The 13,607-nt window shown below is 25.3% G+C and overlaps 1 protein-coding gene and 1 pseudogene across 1 annotated transcript; both read left to right on the plus strand.

The window, feature by feature from the left end:
• The first annotated feature begins 2,188 nt into the window (after nt 1–2,188).
• On the plus strand, nt 2,189–2,860 carry LOC148237793 (endocuticle structural glycoprotein SgAbd-5-like). Its single transcript, XM_088181436.1, has 3 exons — nt 2,189–2,342; nt 2,436–2,554; nt 2,622–2,860. Exons 1-3 carry the CDS (start codon nt 2,334–2,336, stop codon nt 2,806–2,808), a joined length of 315 nt encoding a protein of 104 aa, XP_088037562.1. The 5' UTR covers nt 2,189–2,333; the 3' UTR covers nt 2,809–2,860.
• Nucleotides 2,861–4,110: 1,250 nt separating this feature from the next.
• Nucleotides 4,111–6,028, plus strand: LOC148237794 (endocuticle structural glycoprotein ABD-5 pseudogene; annotated as a pseudogene).
• Nucleotides 6,029–13,607: the final 7,579 nt, after the last annotated feature.

Raw genomic sequence — 13,607 nt, forward strand, 5'->3', positions numbered from 1 at the left:
AAATCTCATTAACTTAATCATCAGTAATTCTAGATAAAATAACTACATGAAAGTCAAAATAGACTGGTAGCCCAGAGGCCATGGGCAGTAGAATCGATTTTTATTTCTTAATAATGTGCTATTATTAAAAACCGGCTGCAAAGTGACATCTATTAATTGTAAATTATAATACACATAATAATTAATAAGTTAATATTTAGATGTTACTGATTCTTAGACTGATGTTAATATATACTTGTAGGTATATATTATTTCTGTTTGACTTAGTTGGTTCAGATTTACATTGGGATTATTGCAAATTACCTTCAGTTAAAACACATCCACTCAAATTATAATGGAATTCCGCCAGGCAAGAATATATAAGTTATAAATAATAAAAAAATTACACAAATGCGGGTACGTGCCGCCTATCGTTGTCGTTGTTTCATAAAAAATACTATTATTATATTATATATTATTAACATATAGAAAATTATGTTTGGTTTTAGCGTTCGGTGAGTTTATTTTGTTTGCACAGCAATTGAGACGGTATACAAGTGGATGCAAAGAGAGAAGCAGCGGCTTCTGTGCTTTTCGCTGGCCTGAAGTTAAGTCAGCCTCCTCTTGGCTAAAGTTCAAATTGGAAGACTCTTGAAGATATAATGCCTTGAGCTTTAAAGGGATCTTCAGGTATGGATTAGGTAGAGTTAGAGAAAATATCTGAAAAGTAGTCCTCGGATGAACTGTCTAGGTGAAGTGATGAGTGAAAGCTCTTCTTCGTTACCCGCGTTTTTTTAATACAAATTACCGTCGGCTATTAAGGAAGGCTAAAATCTATTTTATGGATGAACTAGAATGCACGGATTAGCTCTTTTTAAGGCGGCGAATATATAATTTATTTTTGATTTATTGCGCGTACCTTATGACTTAATCCGTTAAGAGGTTTCTCATGGTGTCCCATTTAAACAAAGAAACATATTTTTTTCAAATGGTAAAAAAGCTTTATCCCAATTCGAACTGTTCTTTTTTATGATTTAAGAGCATAAGTTAATTTCTTTAATTATGAATAATAGAGTGATTAAATTGATGAACCCGACACTGCTGACTAATAAAAAGTTTTGGTATTGCGTCTAATTGTTGTGTAAAGTTTTATCGTTCGAACAGATTTAGCTATTGTTGTGCAAATTTATTTAAATTTATGGTGGACACTTAAAAAAATACAATAGAATTTGAATTTAAAAAAAAACTGTCGATACAATATATAATAGTACTTGCTAATTGAAAAGAATCTGAATAGTTGTGATGAGTTCGTCTATTGTCACGTACGGTCTGCACTGAACGGTACACTCATGATGGGCAAAAGCCTACAACTAATCATAATTAGCTTAGTTTCTCATGCTTAATGCGTCAATTTTACAAAAAGCTGTTATAATTGCATTGATAAAGATTTACTGATGTACGATGTAGATTTTCAGGTAGTCACGTGGTTCCCAAATAATAATTTTTTCACACTTTTAAATAACTAAAAATACTAAAAAAAATCTATAACTGCATATTTAATATTGATTTAATATTTTATGTACATATTTTACGTTTTTAATTATTTTAACCTTTGGTTAGTAGATTAATTAATTTAATACTGATTTTTACTTGATTTTCTGCATAAAAATCGTTAATTAAAATTATTTGGAACGTTAGTATTTAATAAAATTGTATATTTTGCTTAGTATTTTTCTATTATATCATTTTGTTTAAAATTTTATATACAAATATTTTATAACTAGCTGTCGAAAATTATTTAAAAAAATAATTATCTGGTAATTTTACACTTATATTTTAATTTTATTAAAATGAAACTCATACAATAATACCTAAAAATACTATTTTTAAGATTAAATATTATGTTTTAATTTAATATAATTTATTTATATTGTTTAATGGAATGAGCAAAAAGCAGAAGTACCCGACCTTCAAATATTATCATTATAATATCAATTATCCAATTTTCTTACACTTATATATTTAAACGCGTAATGTGTAAGCATGCTCATTTTTTATATTGAGGTCATAGTAGTATCAAAACGTCCTTACTTTTACTTCTGGCCATTTCGTGCGAACATCTCTCAGCCCACATTAACGACCATTGTTGCGTAAACGAGTGCATCTTACTTTGAAAAAGCTGACACATTCGTAAATACACCATTTTTAAATTACATAAAACCAGTATGCGCATCTGCGCTTTTTGCACAACGACCCTGCCAAGGAACAGTATAAAACGCTAAGGACCCTATTGAATCGATACCATTTCAGTATAGTCCTTTGCCAGACAGAGACCTTTAAACAAAATCTTCAACATGAAATTTGTAAGTAAACTAAACCTATTTAGCATATTGTTTAGAAAAATGTTCATATTTATACCAACAGATGTCTATGTAATATTAAATATATTATTTCAGTTAATTGTATTGACATTGCTGGTTGCTTCTGCTTATTCAGCTGCTTTAACTAGCTCAAAGGATGCTCAAGTATTGAGATATGAAAATGATAACGTAGGACTAGGAGGATATAATTTCGGGTATGTACTATTTTAAATATATTTATTAAATGGCATGTAATAACTATTTATTTAAAAAATCTTTCAGATATGAAACTAGCGATGGAATTGCAAGACAAGAGACCGCAGAACTTAAAAATGCTGGTTCAGAACATGAATCTTTAGCAGTTCGTGGTTCATACAGTTGGGTTGCTGATGATGGTCAACATTACGTTGTAAACTATGTAGCTGATGAAAATGGTTTCCATCCAGAAGGAGCACACATAAGAGTATAAATATTTTAAAATGTTACATAATCATTAATAAATAAAATATCAATGCAAATGATATACTTTCATTTTATTTCGAAAAACCTTTCATAAAATACATGTTAACAATGTAACCATGATTCTTTGTTACTATTTGATTCACACCTTAATTTCTACATACATATTTTTTAATACTTGTTATGTAACATATATTATAATATTTTAAAGGTATGTTTTAAAGATTAAAATTTACCTATATCAGGAAATTATTAATTATATTTAATTAAAATGTCAGATGTTATAATGTTATTAATTTATTTTAATAAATAAACTTATTTGCATAATATTATTTTAAATATTGCGTTATTCAAATTTAAGCCGTATGAAAAATAACACAAAAAGGTCAAGTGCCCAAAGATGTTGAACCACCTTGTACATACATAAATCGATATAGTAAAACAAATATAGAAAATATTACGATATCACATGCAAATTTTCAACTGATCCAAACAAATCGTTATAATGAATTATGAAAAATATGATGAACAAGTGCGAACAAAATATTGTGCAATATTAGAGCCATACAATCAGTTAAATAGTAAGATTTATTTTATTATATTATTAATATTTTAATAAAATATAATTTAAAATACATTTCAATAATGGTTGTTGAAATCGAAATACTTTATAATAATTAAAAACCTTTTATAAAGAACATTCTTTTTTGTATGTATTTGCAACATATTTTATACAAATCGACAAAATCGAGTCTTAAAATCAAAAGATTGTGACAGCTGCAGCATGTTTATTTTACTCAATTAATAATATAATGCGCTAAGTAGAAGCTACCACTTATTTATCTTGTTGCGTTCTTAAATTTATACAATTAAAGGTGGATTACCAAAGCACAAACCAATCTACAATGTTTGTGAGCATAGTAAAGCCTTAAATGAATTTATTCTCAAAATCTGAGAAATTACTAAAAATTTGATTTTTTGCTTTAAACATTCACCATTGTTTAGTTAGGCATGATAATAAATATATCGCCTTCTCTCATGCTCAATTTTATGCCGCATTTAAATATGTTAGTAAATAATAATTATTAAAAAAATATTAAATTTTGAAGGATATAATGTAATTGAACGAAGGATATAATGTAATTGAAGTTATTTAATTGCCATAAAAGTTTTATGTTTTTTTTATTATTTTATTCATTAAACTAATTATTAATCATATATCTTATAGCCTACTTTTTATAGCTTGTATCTATTATTTTTCAATTTAGATTTTTTAAATGCTGGAGGCGATTTATTTAGCTACACTGGAGCAATGCGTTCCACTGGCAACGCCATAGCAGCGGTAAAGGACGCGTTTGGCAATGCCACTGGAGGACACGTGGCTCGTAATTTTAAACATAATTATTTTAATCTACAGCACGTCTGCAGAACCATAAAAATTACAGTAATCCCTTTGGATCAAACAGCAAGTAAAGAGCTTAAGCGTAGCCATCGCTCTGGGTCGGCCGGCAGGTAATTATTCAATCGCTGACCGACCATTTGTAAATGTTAGTGAAATAACGGTTAAATTTATTTAACCGTTATGTTTTTAAGTGCCAAATCCTTAACTTGCATGATATTAACTAATAAATAAACTAGGGCTCAATCTATTAAAAATTTAAAAAAACTTTTACGTTCATCAAGTCCAACATGTTTTAAAGCGTCAGTTATTTTTTTATGTTGCACCCGGTCAAAAGCCTTTTTTATATATATGAAACATAAATACATGTATTAGTTATGCAAAATATGTATTGTCTGATTATAAGCCTACTCCGAAGTAATAATTGCACATCACTGATCAGGATTTCTCATTTATTTCTGATTTTTTTTTTATTGATTCAAAGTAATTTTCTTTGGTTTTAAAAAAACGTATTTTTTTATTTTTATTTATTATTTTATTACAAATCAGATTATCATGACTTAACAAGACTAACAAATGCGTCATGAGGTTCATTATATAAACTGCAATAAACATTTAAAAAAAGTTATGATGCACACCTAAAATCCATCCCACGTATCTTTTTCCAGTTCCTCATAGCTATTGTCAAAAACATCCTTGTATTTGACAAGCTCATTACGAAGAGTGTTCTCAAACGCTAACGTCCACCCGATCTTTGGTTTATAAATTATCCAAAAAGCTCCAGTAAGAATTTATCTTGTTGAATTTTTACAATTTTCTGGCTAAATAGTGTAATGGTGTATTTTAAAAAATATATATATTTATTTGATTGTTATAAATAAGCATCAAAACACATTTATAATATTTTTTGCAGTTTATATAACACAAAACGACAACAGTAATTTTATATGACACCTAAAACATTAATAATAATGATGATAAATATAATTAAATTAAAGTAGCACATGTATAATATAAAACAATGGTTAATATGTATTATACATTTATCTTCAATTTATTATTTCTTAACACAATTTTATAGTCGTAATATATTACTTTTTGAAGATAAAATATTGAATAATTCAGACACTACCATTTATGAATGCTTTCAACTAACACTTACATAATATTAGCAAGTAGTACTTAACATAAAGTGTTTGATCAAAAGCAATAAGAAGGGCAATAGGTGTATGTGCTGGTTGATGAAATATATTGCTGAAATCAGAGAGGGGTAGACAAATATTATATATAAACGATGATAATTTACCATTTGATATTCTAAATTCTTCATAGTGCAATACAGTGCTAGTAGATTTTGCTGAAAATGAAGAGCGTACGTAAAGTGAATCGGTTAAAAAATATTTATTTAATTTTAATAATAATATAATAATATAAAATTTTAGATATTCGTCCTTGTTGCTTTGGTTGGAGTAGTATTGGCAGCTCCACAAGGAGACCCAAAGGATGCTACGATTTTGAAGTATGAAAATGATAATGGTGTACAAGGATATAATTTTGCGTAAGTATAATAAATAATGATATTTTATTAAGAAAATATGATTTTTCTAAACCAATCTGGATTGTTTTATTTTTGTTCAGTTTCGAAACGAGCGATGGCACTGCAAGGCAAGAGCAAGCTGAATTAAAAAATATTGGAACAGAAAATGAAGCTTTGGTAGTGCATGGATCAATTTCTTGGATCGCTCCTGATGGTCAATCTTATTCCTTGACTTATGTTGCTGATGAAAATGGTTATCACCCTACAGCCGATCATTTGCCTAAATCAGTATAAAATCTTTAAAAAATATATACATATATATATCGAAGAGAAAATGTGCTTACATCTGTATAATTTATTTTAACACTTACTCGCATCGAGAATTTGTTTAATATTTATTTTTATAATTTTCAAATAAATATAATTTATTTAAAGCGAATTAAAATGTATTTTATTTTTATTATAATAACGACATCTATTATTTTAAAGAAATATTTATATGCTTTTATTATAAAATTTTGGTTTATAGCTTCGCTAAAAATATAATAATAATTTATTTTATTTTTTACATCCATTAGAAAATCACTAAAAAATAAATTTAAATGTGAAATTGAAGCGAAAATTATGAATGAATTTTGTAGATCATAAACTTATGTAAATTTAGAGTTAATTATAATAATTTTGTGATTATTAATGCAGACCTTTTTATGCTAAACAGTTTGTTAACATTGTGTTACGGAGAAAAACATGTTAGGTATTTTAAATTTATACATTTTCAAATTTCAATTTATCATTCGCAATCTTTCTGAACATTCGATTTATAAATTATTTATTGAATGGTAATACCTTTTAGTTTTGAACATATGAAATCTGATATTATTTTGTAAAATTACATTAACCCTAAAGTAATATATTAGTGCATATTTTAAATAATGAATTTAAATAACTACTTTTTATTAATTAAACATGAACCTTTAATCATACAGAAAAATAAGGAAACTATATAGTTTGTTTTGTATATATAAATTATTTTAAATAATTATAGATATACGAAATATAATTATCGATATTTATATACTCCGATATTTTATAAATCATCTTATAAATATTGAAGGAAGTATTAAAACACAAAATATATTTTTTATTGCACTACATACATAATCAAATTAAAATACATCCTTAATATTAAATCAAAATTATATTTTATTACTATTACGTACAAATGTGTAAGATCTTATATTTAAATGTATAAAACGTCTTTATTTATTTTTTATGACATATATTTTATTTACTAATAATGAATATGGTATCTCAATAAATGCCAAACCGCTAAAAATACTTTGTTCTTTTCACCTATCGACAATATTTTACGTCTAATAAAATCCGTTTAAAGGTCGCGATCGTAAAACCAAAAACTAGTTTTATATATTTCAATTAAAATTTAGTCTATTTTACCAACTTATTTTTTATCTTAAACATATAAAACTCTTATAATAAATCTTTGAAAAATAAACATAATAAGTGCTTAATTGTCTACATACATGTTAACATTCTCGATTTTTAAACATAAATCACATATAAGTGATAAAATAATATTTACAATACACTCTATACTTTTTTATTTATATTACGTAATTTTATACAGATTACATACATTAAAATTCAATTCACACGATCAATTGGGTGTGCTTATGCTATAAATAAATATTATTTGCTTGTATTATTTTATACTTATATTATATTAACTTCTGTATTCGTTAGTCATAAAAGTCAATGTTTAAAAAAATCAATTTATATTAGTTTTTTATCGATTTATGGTAAATTTCATAAATGCTAGTAAATCATAATATTTTAAACACCTTTCAATTTCACAATTTCTACTGGATTATGACGTTATGCATTATAAATCATGGTGATGCCGAAAATCTATCGATTATTTTGATGATATTCCAGATGAATCTTGGAAAAATATTCTTTCGGGTCATTGATATTTCGTTGGTAAAACCAGTACCATTGTAAAACATGTCGTTGATAAGAGGACAAACCATACACCTGTGTCTCATATTTTGAACGGAAGAATTTTAAATAATTTTATTTTTAAAGTACTAAACAGCAATAATAGTCTTAAGGACAAACTACTTTTTTTATTAAAAGTTAAGTTATATTTCTAATTTTAATAACAACACTTATGAGATAATGATTATAAATATTAAGGCATTTATTAAATGTATATTTACCAATATTAATAATATATTAAATGCTGCATGAGGTCGTTGATTAAAAAATTAACCTTCTTTTTATACACAGTCTATAATTACACGTCTAATTATACTTCACATTTTTTGCATTACTTTTTTATTACCTACGTCACATATTTGTAGAATGTATTAAATGCATTTTTACATCCAACTATTCATTCAATAAACAGCGATAATTTAATATAATTGTTTGATTTAAATGACCTCCAAAATTTAGCTAATCAATTGTTTACATTTGCAAAAAATATCATTTCCTGAAAATGTCAGTGCAATGTGTTGAGAATATTAAAAAAATTCTTACTAATTCAACACATAATTTAACACCCACATAATATTTTTTTTAAATCTGTAAGGACTATTTCATATACATGTGAAAAAACTGTAGTGTTATAATTAAGATCAAGAGCTTTAGATTTGCACATTTGTATCGGCAAAACGTCAATTAATAAAACCATAAAAAAATCAACTCAATCATCCTTTAATACTACAATGACACTTGACGTGCGAATTTAATTTCAACATTCCATGCAAGGTCTAAGCTTTCCATTGCATATAAAAAATCTTTTGTAATACGAATTAAAAAAAAGTAACTAAGAATATCCATTATTTCCATACAAATGCCTTATTAACATAATGTATTTTTACTTTATTTATTATTAACTGGTATTTTATGTTGTCTTTGTCAACTAGCGCCCAAAATATCACAATAAAATGACCATAACGTTATCTGAAAATCCATTTTTATGTTACATTAAAACTTTTCCCTTTTAATATTTTTTTTATTAGAATAATAAATATACGATAGATTCATCACAGCATATTTGTTTCCTCGATTCTGGCCTTCAAGTTTATTTATTTCTATCGAACATGCAATTATATTTTTATTACATATTAAACTACATTAAAAATATTTTAAATTAAAATTCATAACATAAATCATAATTCATTTCGTAACTTTATATACAAATTTATTAATTGATAATCAATGAGTCAGAATCGTATACTTGTCAAATCAATATTTATAATTTTTGAATATAACAATTTCCTCCAAATCTTAGAATCCCGGAAAAACAACAACACCTGTCTTCAAATCGCACAATGTTTTTATTACCGCAGTATAACTTATAAAAATATGTATAAAATTCAACGATGACTCAATCTTAAATCATAACAATAAGAATACGTTACACTAGTAACAAAAATAAGTTTGTGTTTATATCAAACAAGTCACATTTTATCTGCCTAAGTTCAAATTACAAAGGTTCATAAGTTATTTTAAAAATATTCAAAATACAGCTTCAAGTTAAACTCTTTGTGTTTTGAGATGAACTTTTGATTAAAACAGACACGGCATACAAAGTCTAAGCGATTGATTTATATGGATTACAAATGTGTCATCTGTGTCGATTTTACGTAAGCTCCGTTGGATGCAAGTTAAAATCCTGATTTATATAGAAATTCTTTTGTACACAAAATTAAAATTGCAATAGCTCGCTATACAATGAAAGAATAGCTACTTACGTGAAGCACTAAAAGTCTTACCAAAAATAAGTTTTCGTGTGAATAAGAGCAATGAGTTAATCATTGCTTAGGTGCGCATTTTCAATACAGTTTATAACTGCAAGAAAATTATTCTGGATCCATAGTATAGTTTATATTTCAACAAAATAAAAAAAACTTTTGATTTTTCTGTAATATTTTGAATATATGACCGTAGATATTTATTTTACAAATACAAAAAAATTTCTGAAGAACTATGTATTTCAAATCCATTTTGCTTACAAACTTTCGTATATATTAAGAAAGCTTGTTATATTTTAGTTGCGTTCATAATATTAACATCACAACCTGTTAAATATTATACCTGTGTAAATATTTTTCTCATGTAAGCCAACACATAGATTAGATCTTTATGTTTAAGTATCCTTTTTTTATTAGGGACAAGAACTTTAATAATAATAATACCTATAAAAATATTAGTCTGACTGTTTCCAAGTTATGATTTGAACCCATGATTTAAAATATTTAAACTTAAAATAAAACATTATGCATTATAAATATGTCTATGCTTTATATATATTATAGTACATGTAGGTATAATATTATTATCTAATCAAGTCATAAAATAGTAATAAATATTTTTTAATTATCTTTATATTAGGTTAACATATGTATATTTATATCTAAAACTTTTCTGGAGTAAAATAGAATTGAGATACATTATAAAAAAAAAGTGTTTGTGTGTGATTGTTCTGATTGCTTGTTTTTATTTGCCCGGATTTAATATAACATTTTTTGGGATTCTTCTAAGCACCATATACATATAGCAAAATATTGATTTTTTAAACATTTTAATCTAAAAAATATATTATACATTTATATTCACATCTTCTGAAATTATATATTCATACATATTTTATATATTTGCATATACCTGTTGTTACATATATCATTAGAAGTATATAAATTTTACGTATTTTTCGATAGATTATAAAAACAAGTAAATGCAAAATTGATACGAAAAATGTACAAATTAGATGCGAAATTCTAAATTATTACCTTTTTATTTATTTATTATAATTCTTTAAATTAATTTTTATCTTACAATTTTTGACAGCCGTTTTGTTTTTATATTGTTTAAAACTTGTATTATTATAATTACTCTACTGGTTTCTCTAATGTATTTTACTTGTTGTTAAAGTTAATATCAATGTGTTGAATGAATTGTAATTTTAATTAATACATTGAAATAATCGTTACCATACTGCTCAATGTTTTAAGCGCTTTTAATTTTATTTTTAGATTTTTTGCTACAAAGATAAGACAGATCGATTTTTATTTGAATATATTTTGACAAAATATTTACCATTATTTTTAAATTTATTTTCATGATTAATTATTATAAACCATGAAATTAATTAAACGTATATTAGGTAATAACAATTTTTTTATTTTTTATTTAAGTCAGTCGTGCTTTCCCATTGAAACCAAAGTACGTATTTTATTACATATATCTGTATTAGTTCATTGATTTTTTTTAATTTTTGCAGTTGTGTGTGATTCATTAGATATCAGTAAATGTCAAAAATGGTAAAAAAAAATTCGAACAGGAAATTACGATGTAAAAAATAATAAAAAAATAGACGATGATGTCCTGGCTGAATAAATAGAAGCAAATGCTACTTAAACTATCTATCAGCTGGCCGAAAAACTAAACCAGTTCGATTCAACATTGTAAACTAAGAATTTTAAAGTCTCGGGTTTTTAAAATTACTATTGTAGAAGTCGAGACACAAATTCCTGATTTCATAAAAGTCCTGGAAATTCTTGAGACTAAAACTTTTATTATTTTCCATTTGCATCATACAATTTTTCAGTCAATAAAGTGGCATCTTGGCGAATTTATGAAAGTACTTAAGTGCATTAAACATGTATTATAAAATTTTCACTATTATTTTTCAACACGCGATTGTTCGAATCATTCTAAACATAAGAGTAGCAAGATCAAAGATTTCTTAATTAAATTACGTAATCTTTCGATCATCGAAACTAAGAACTTATACATTGTCTTAACATTTTATTATAAATTAGGTTAGATATAAAACTCATTCTTTAGGTATCTTTGTAAAATTGAATTTTTCATGGGACTTTTTCTAAATAATTGTATAATTTTAAGGTCGGTTTCAATGATAATTTTTCATTTAATATTTCTGTACTTTTATTATTTTTAAAGTCACTTTTCTGATTGCCTTATTTATCGTTGTCGTAGTCTTCTTCATCCGCATTTTAATATGTATAACTATCATTTACTTTTCGGTATAAAACTTTTATTACGGCTAAATGAATTGCATGATTTATACACAGACAATTTTTTTCATTACACTAGTTCCATCAGTTGTTGTTACCACATTAATATATATTTAGTAAGAAAATATATTTAGAATTATTAAAATAACAATAAACGTTTTAAAGAGATTTTTTTTATTAATTAAAAGAGCGATATTATTTTGAGAATAACAAATTTGTAATCGATAAAGATATATTACGAAAGTTGTTTTATACTTCAGAATAAAAATTCAATACAATTTTTATAATATTATTTAAAAAGAGTATTTTATATTATAAAATATGATCTATTATTTATAATTCTTATTTTTACAGTACGTGTGACGTGTAACAATTTTAATTCCAACGTTTTTAAATTGTTATTACGTTATTTGGGTATAAAGACTCGATTACCTAATAATTATACGTTAAATGTGTATAGACAGGCAAATTTATATTTGAAAATTTTCGGATGTATACAAAAAATATTTTGAACAAATTTAATGCTTACGATTTTAAATTTCATATATGAACTAAAATTTAAAAAATGTTTATTTTTTCAAACAATAAAAAATCCTAATAAAATTTTATTACTAAAATCACTGTTTATTTTTCCAAGCAACTAAAATTTAATTACCAGAATTATGACATGTAGTATGATGTATTTTTTACAAAATCTTCATCTAATATATGACTACACGTGTAAAATATGACATAATGTATAATTTATATTATGTTAACGCGACAAACGTATTATAATTCTAACCAAATTGAATCATCTCTCGTGTTAAGAAAATAAATAAATACGATTCTCCTTTTTCGTTTCGCGAAATCGCCGTTTGCGTATATACCGGTTTAATAAATTTAGAAGCCATGCAAAGCGGCAGATTTAAGACCGCAGAAACATTTTTCTCAAAACTTGTACATGTGAATTTATCAAACGTGTCATTTATTAAGGAAGTCAAATTCCTGTTTTTAAGGCCCTCGGGTACTTAAGATGCCCCACTGTGAGTACATAAAGTACCAAATCTCTGATTTAAACTCACGAACGTTCGCGTGAAAAATATCCTTCATCCTGATTAATTGCGTCGGTTAGTATCCTTTCAGGCCATTTTTTAACTCTTGACTTGTTATTTCCTTATCTCTCAGCAATAACTTTTCGTGTGCCTCTTATTATTTTTATTAATTAACGTCCCTTTTACACCATACGTTTTTAATTTGATACTTTTTATTAATCACTTCGAAATTTACATTTATAACGGTGCTTCTAAAAACTTGAACAAATCCAACTTTCTAGTGTTACTATGGTAACCAAATTATACTGCGATTTTATTAACTTTCAATATTAGCGTTAACTTAATAATGGTCTATAAACTACTGAATTGACATAGATCGCAAATTTATGGTATTTTAAAAAGCTTATCAATTTTACTCTTTTATTTAGTTAAGATATATGGAATATAATTTATTTCATACAAATACTTGTTTTTTCATACGAGTGTTACTAACATAAATTTATTTTTTAATGATTTATTGTTGTCTTATTTTATGCAATATTTATATATTTTGATTTAGGATAGATTTTTTATAAAATATAACTAAACTAGTAGTTCAAGTAAAATTGATTTTTACCTTTTATTGTTTTAAAGATATACTTTAAAATGTATGTATAATTAAAAAATCATTTACATAATACTTCAAAATAAAATATATTTCGAGCTGCACATAAATAAATTTATTAAATTTATATAAGCCTTTTATTCTTAAAAAAACTGAGCATTCAATTTGTT

Source organism: Plectrocnemia conspersa, unplaced genomic scaffold, assembly GCF_051122295.1.
Source record: "Plectrocnemia conspersa isolate PC_06_02 unplaced genomic scaffold, ASM5112229v1 ptg000002l, whole genome shotgun sequence".
In the NCBI taxonomy this organism is placed as follows: Eukaryota; Metazoa; Arthropoda; class Insecta; order Trichoptera; family Polycentropodidae; genus Plectrocnemia; species Plectrocnemia conspersa.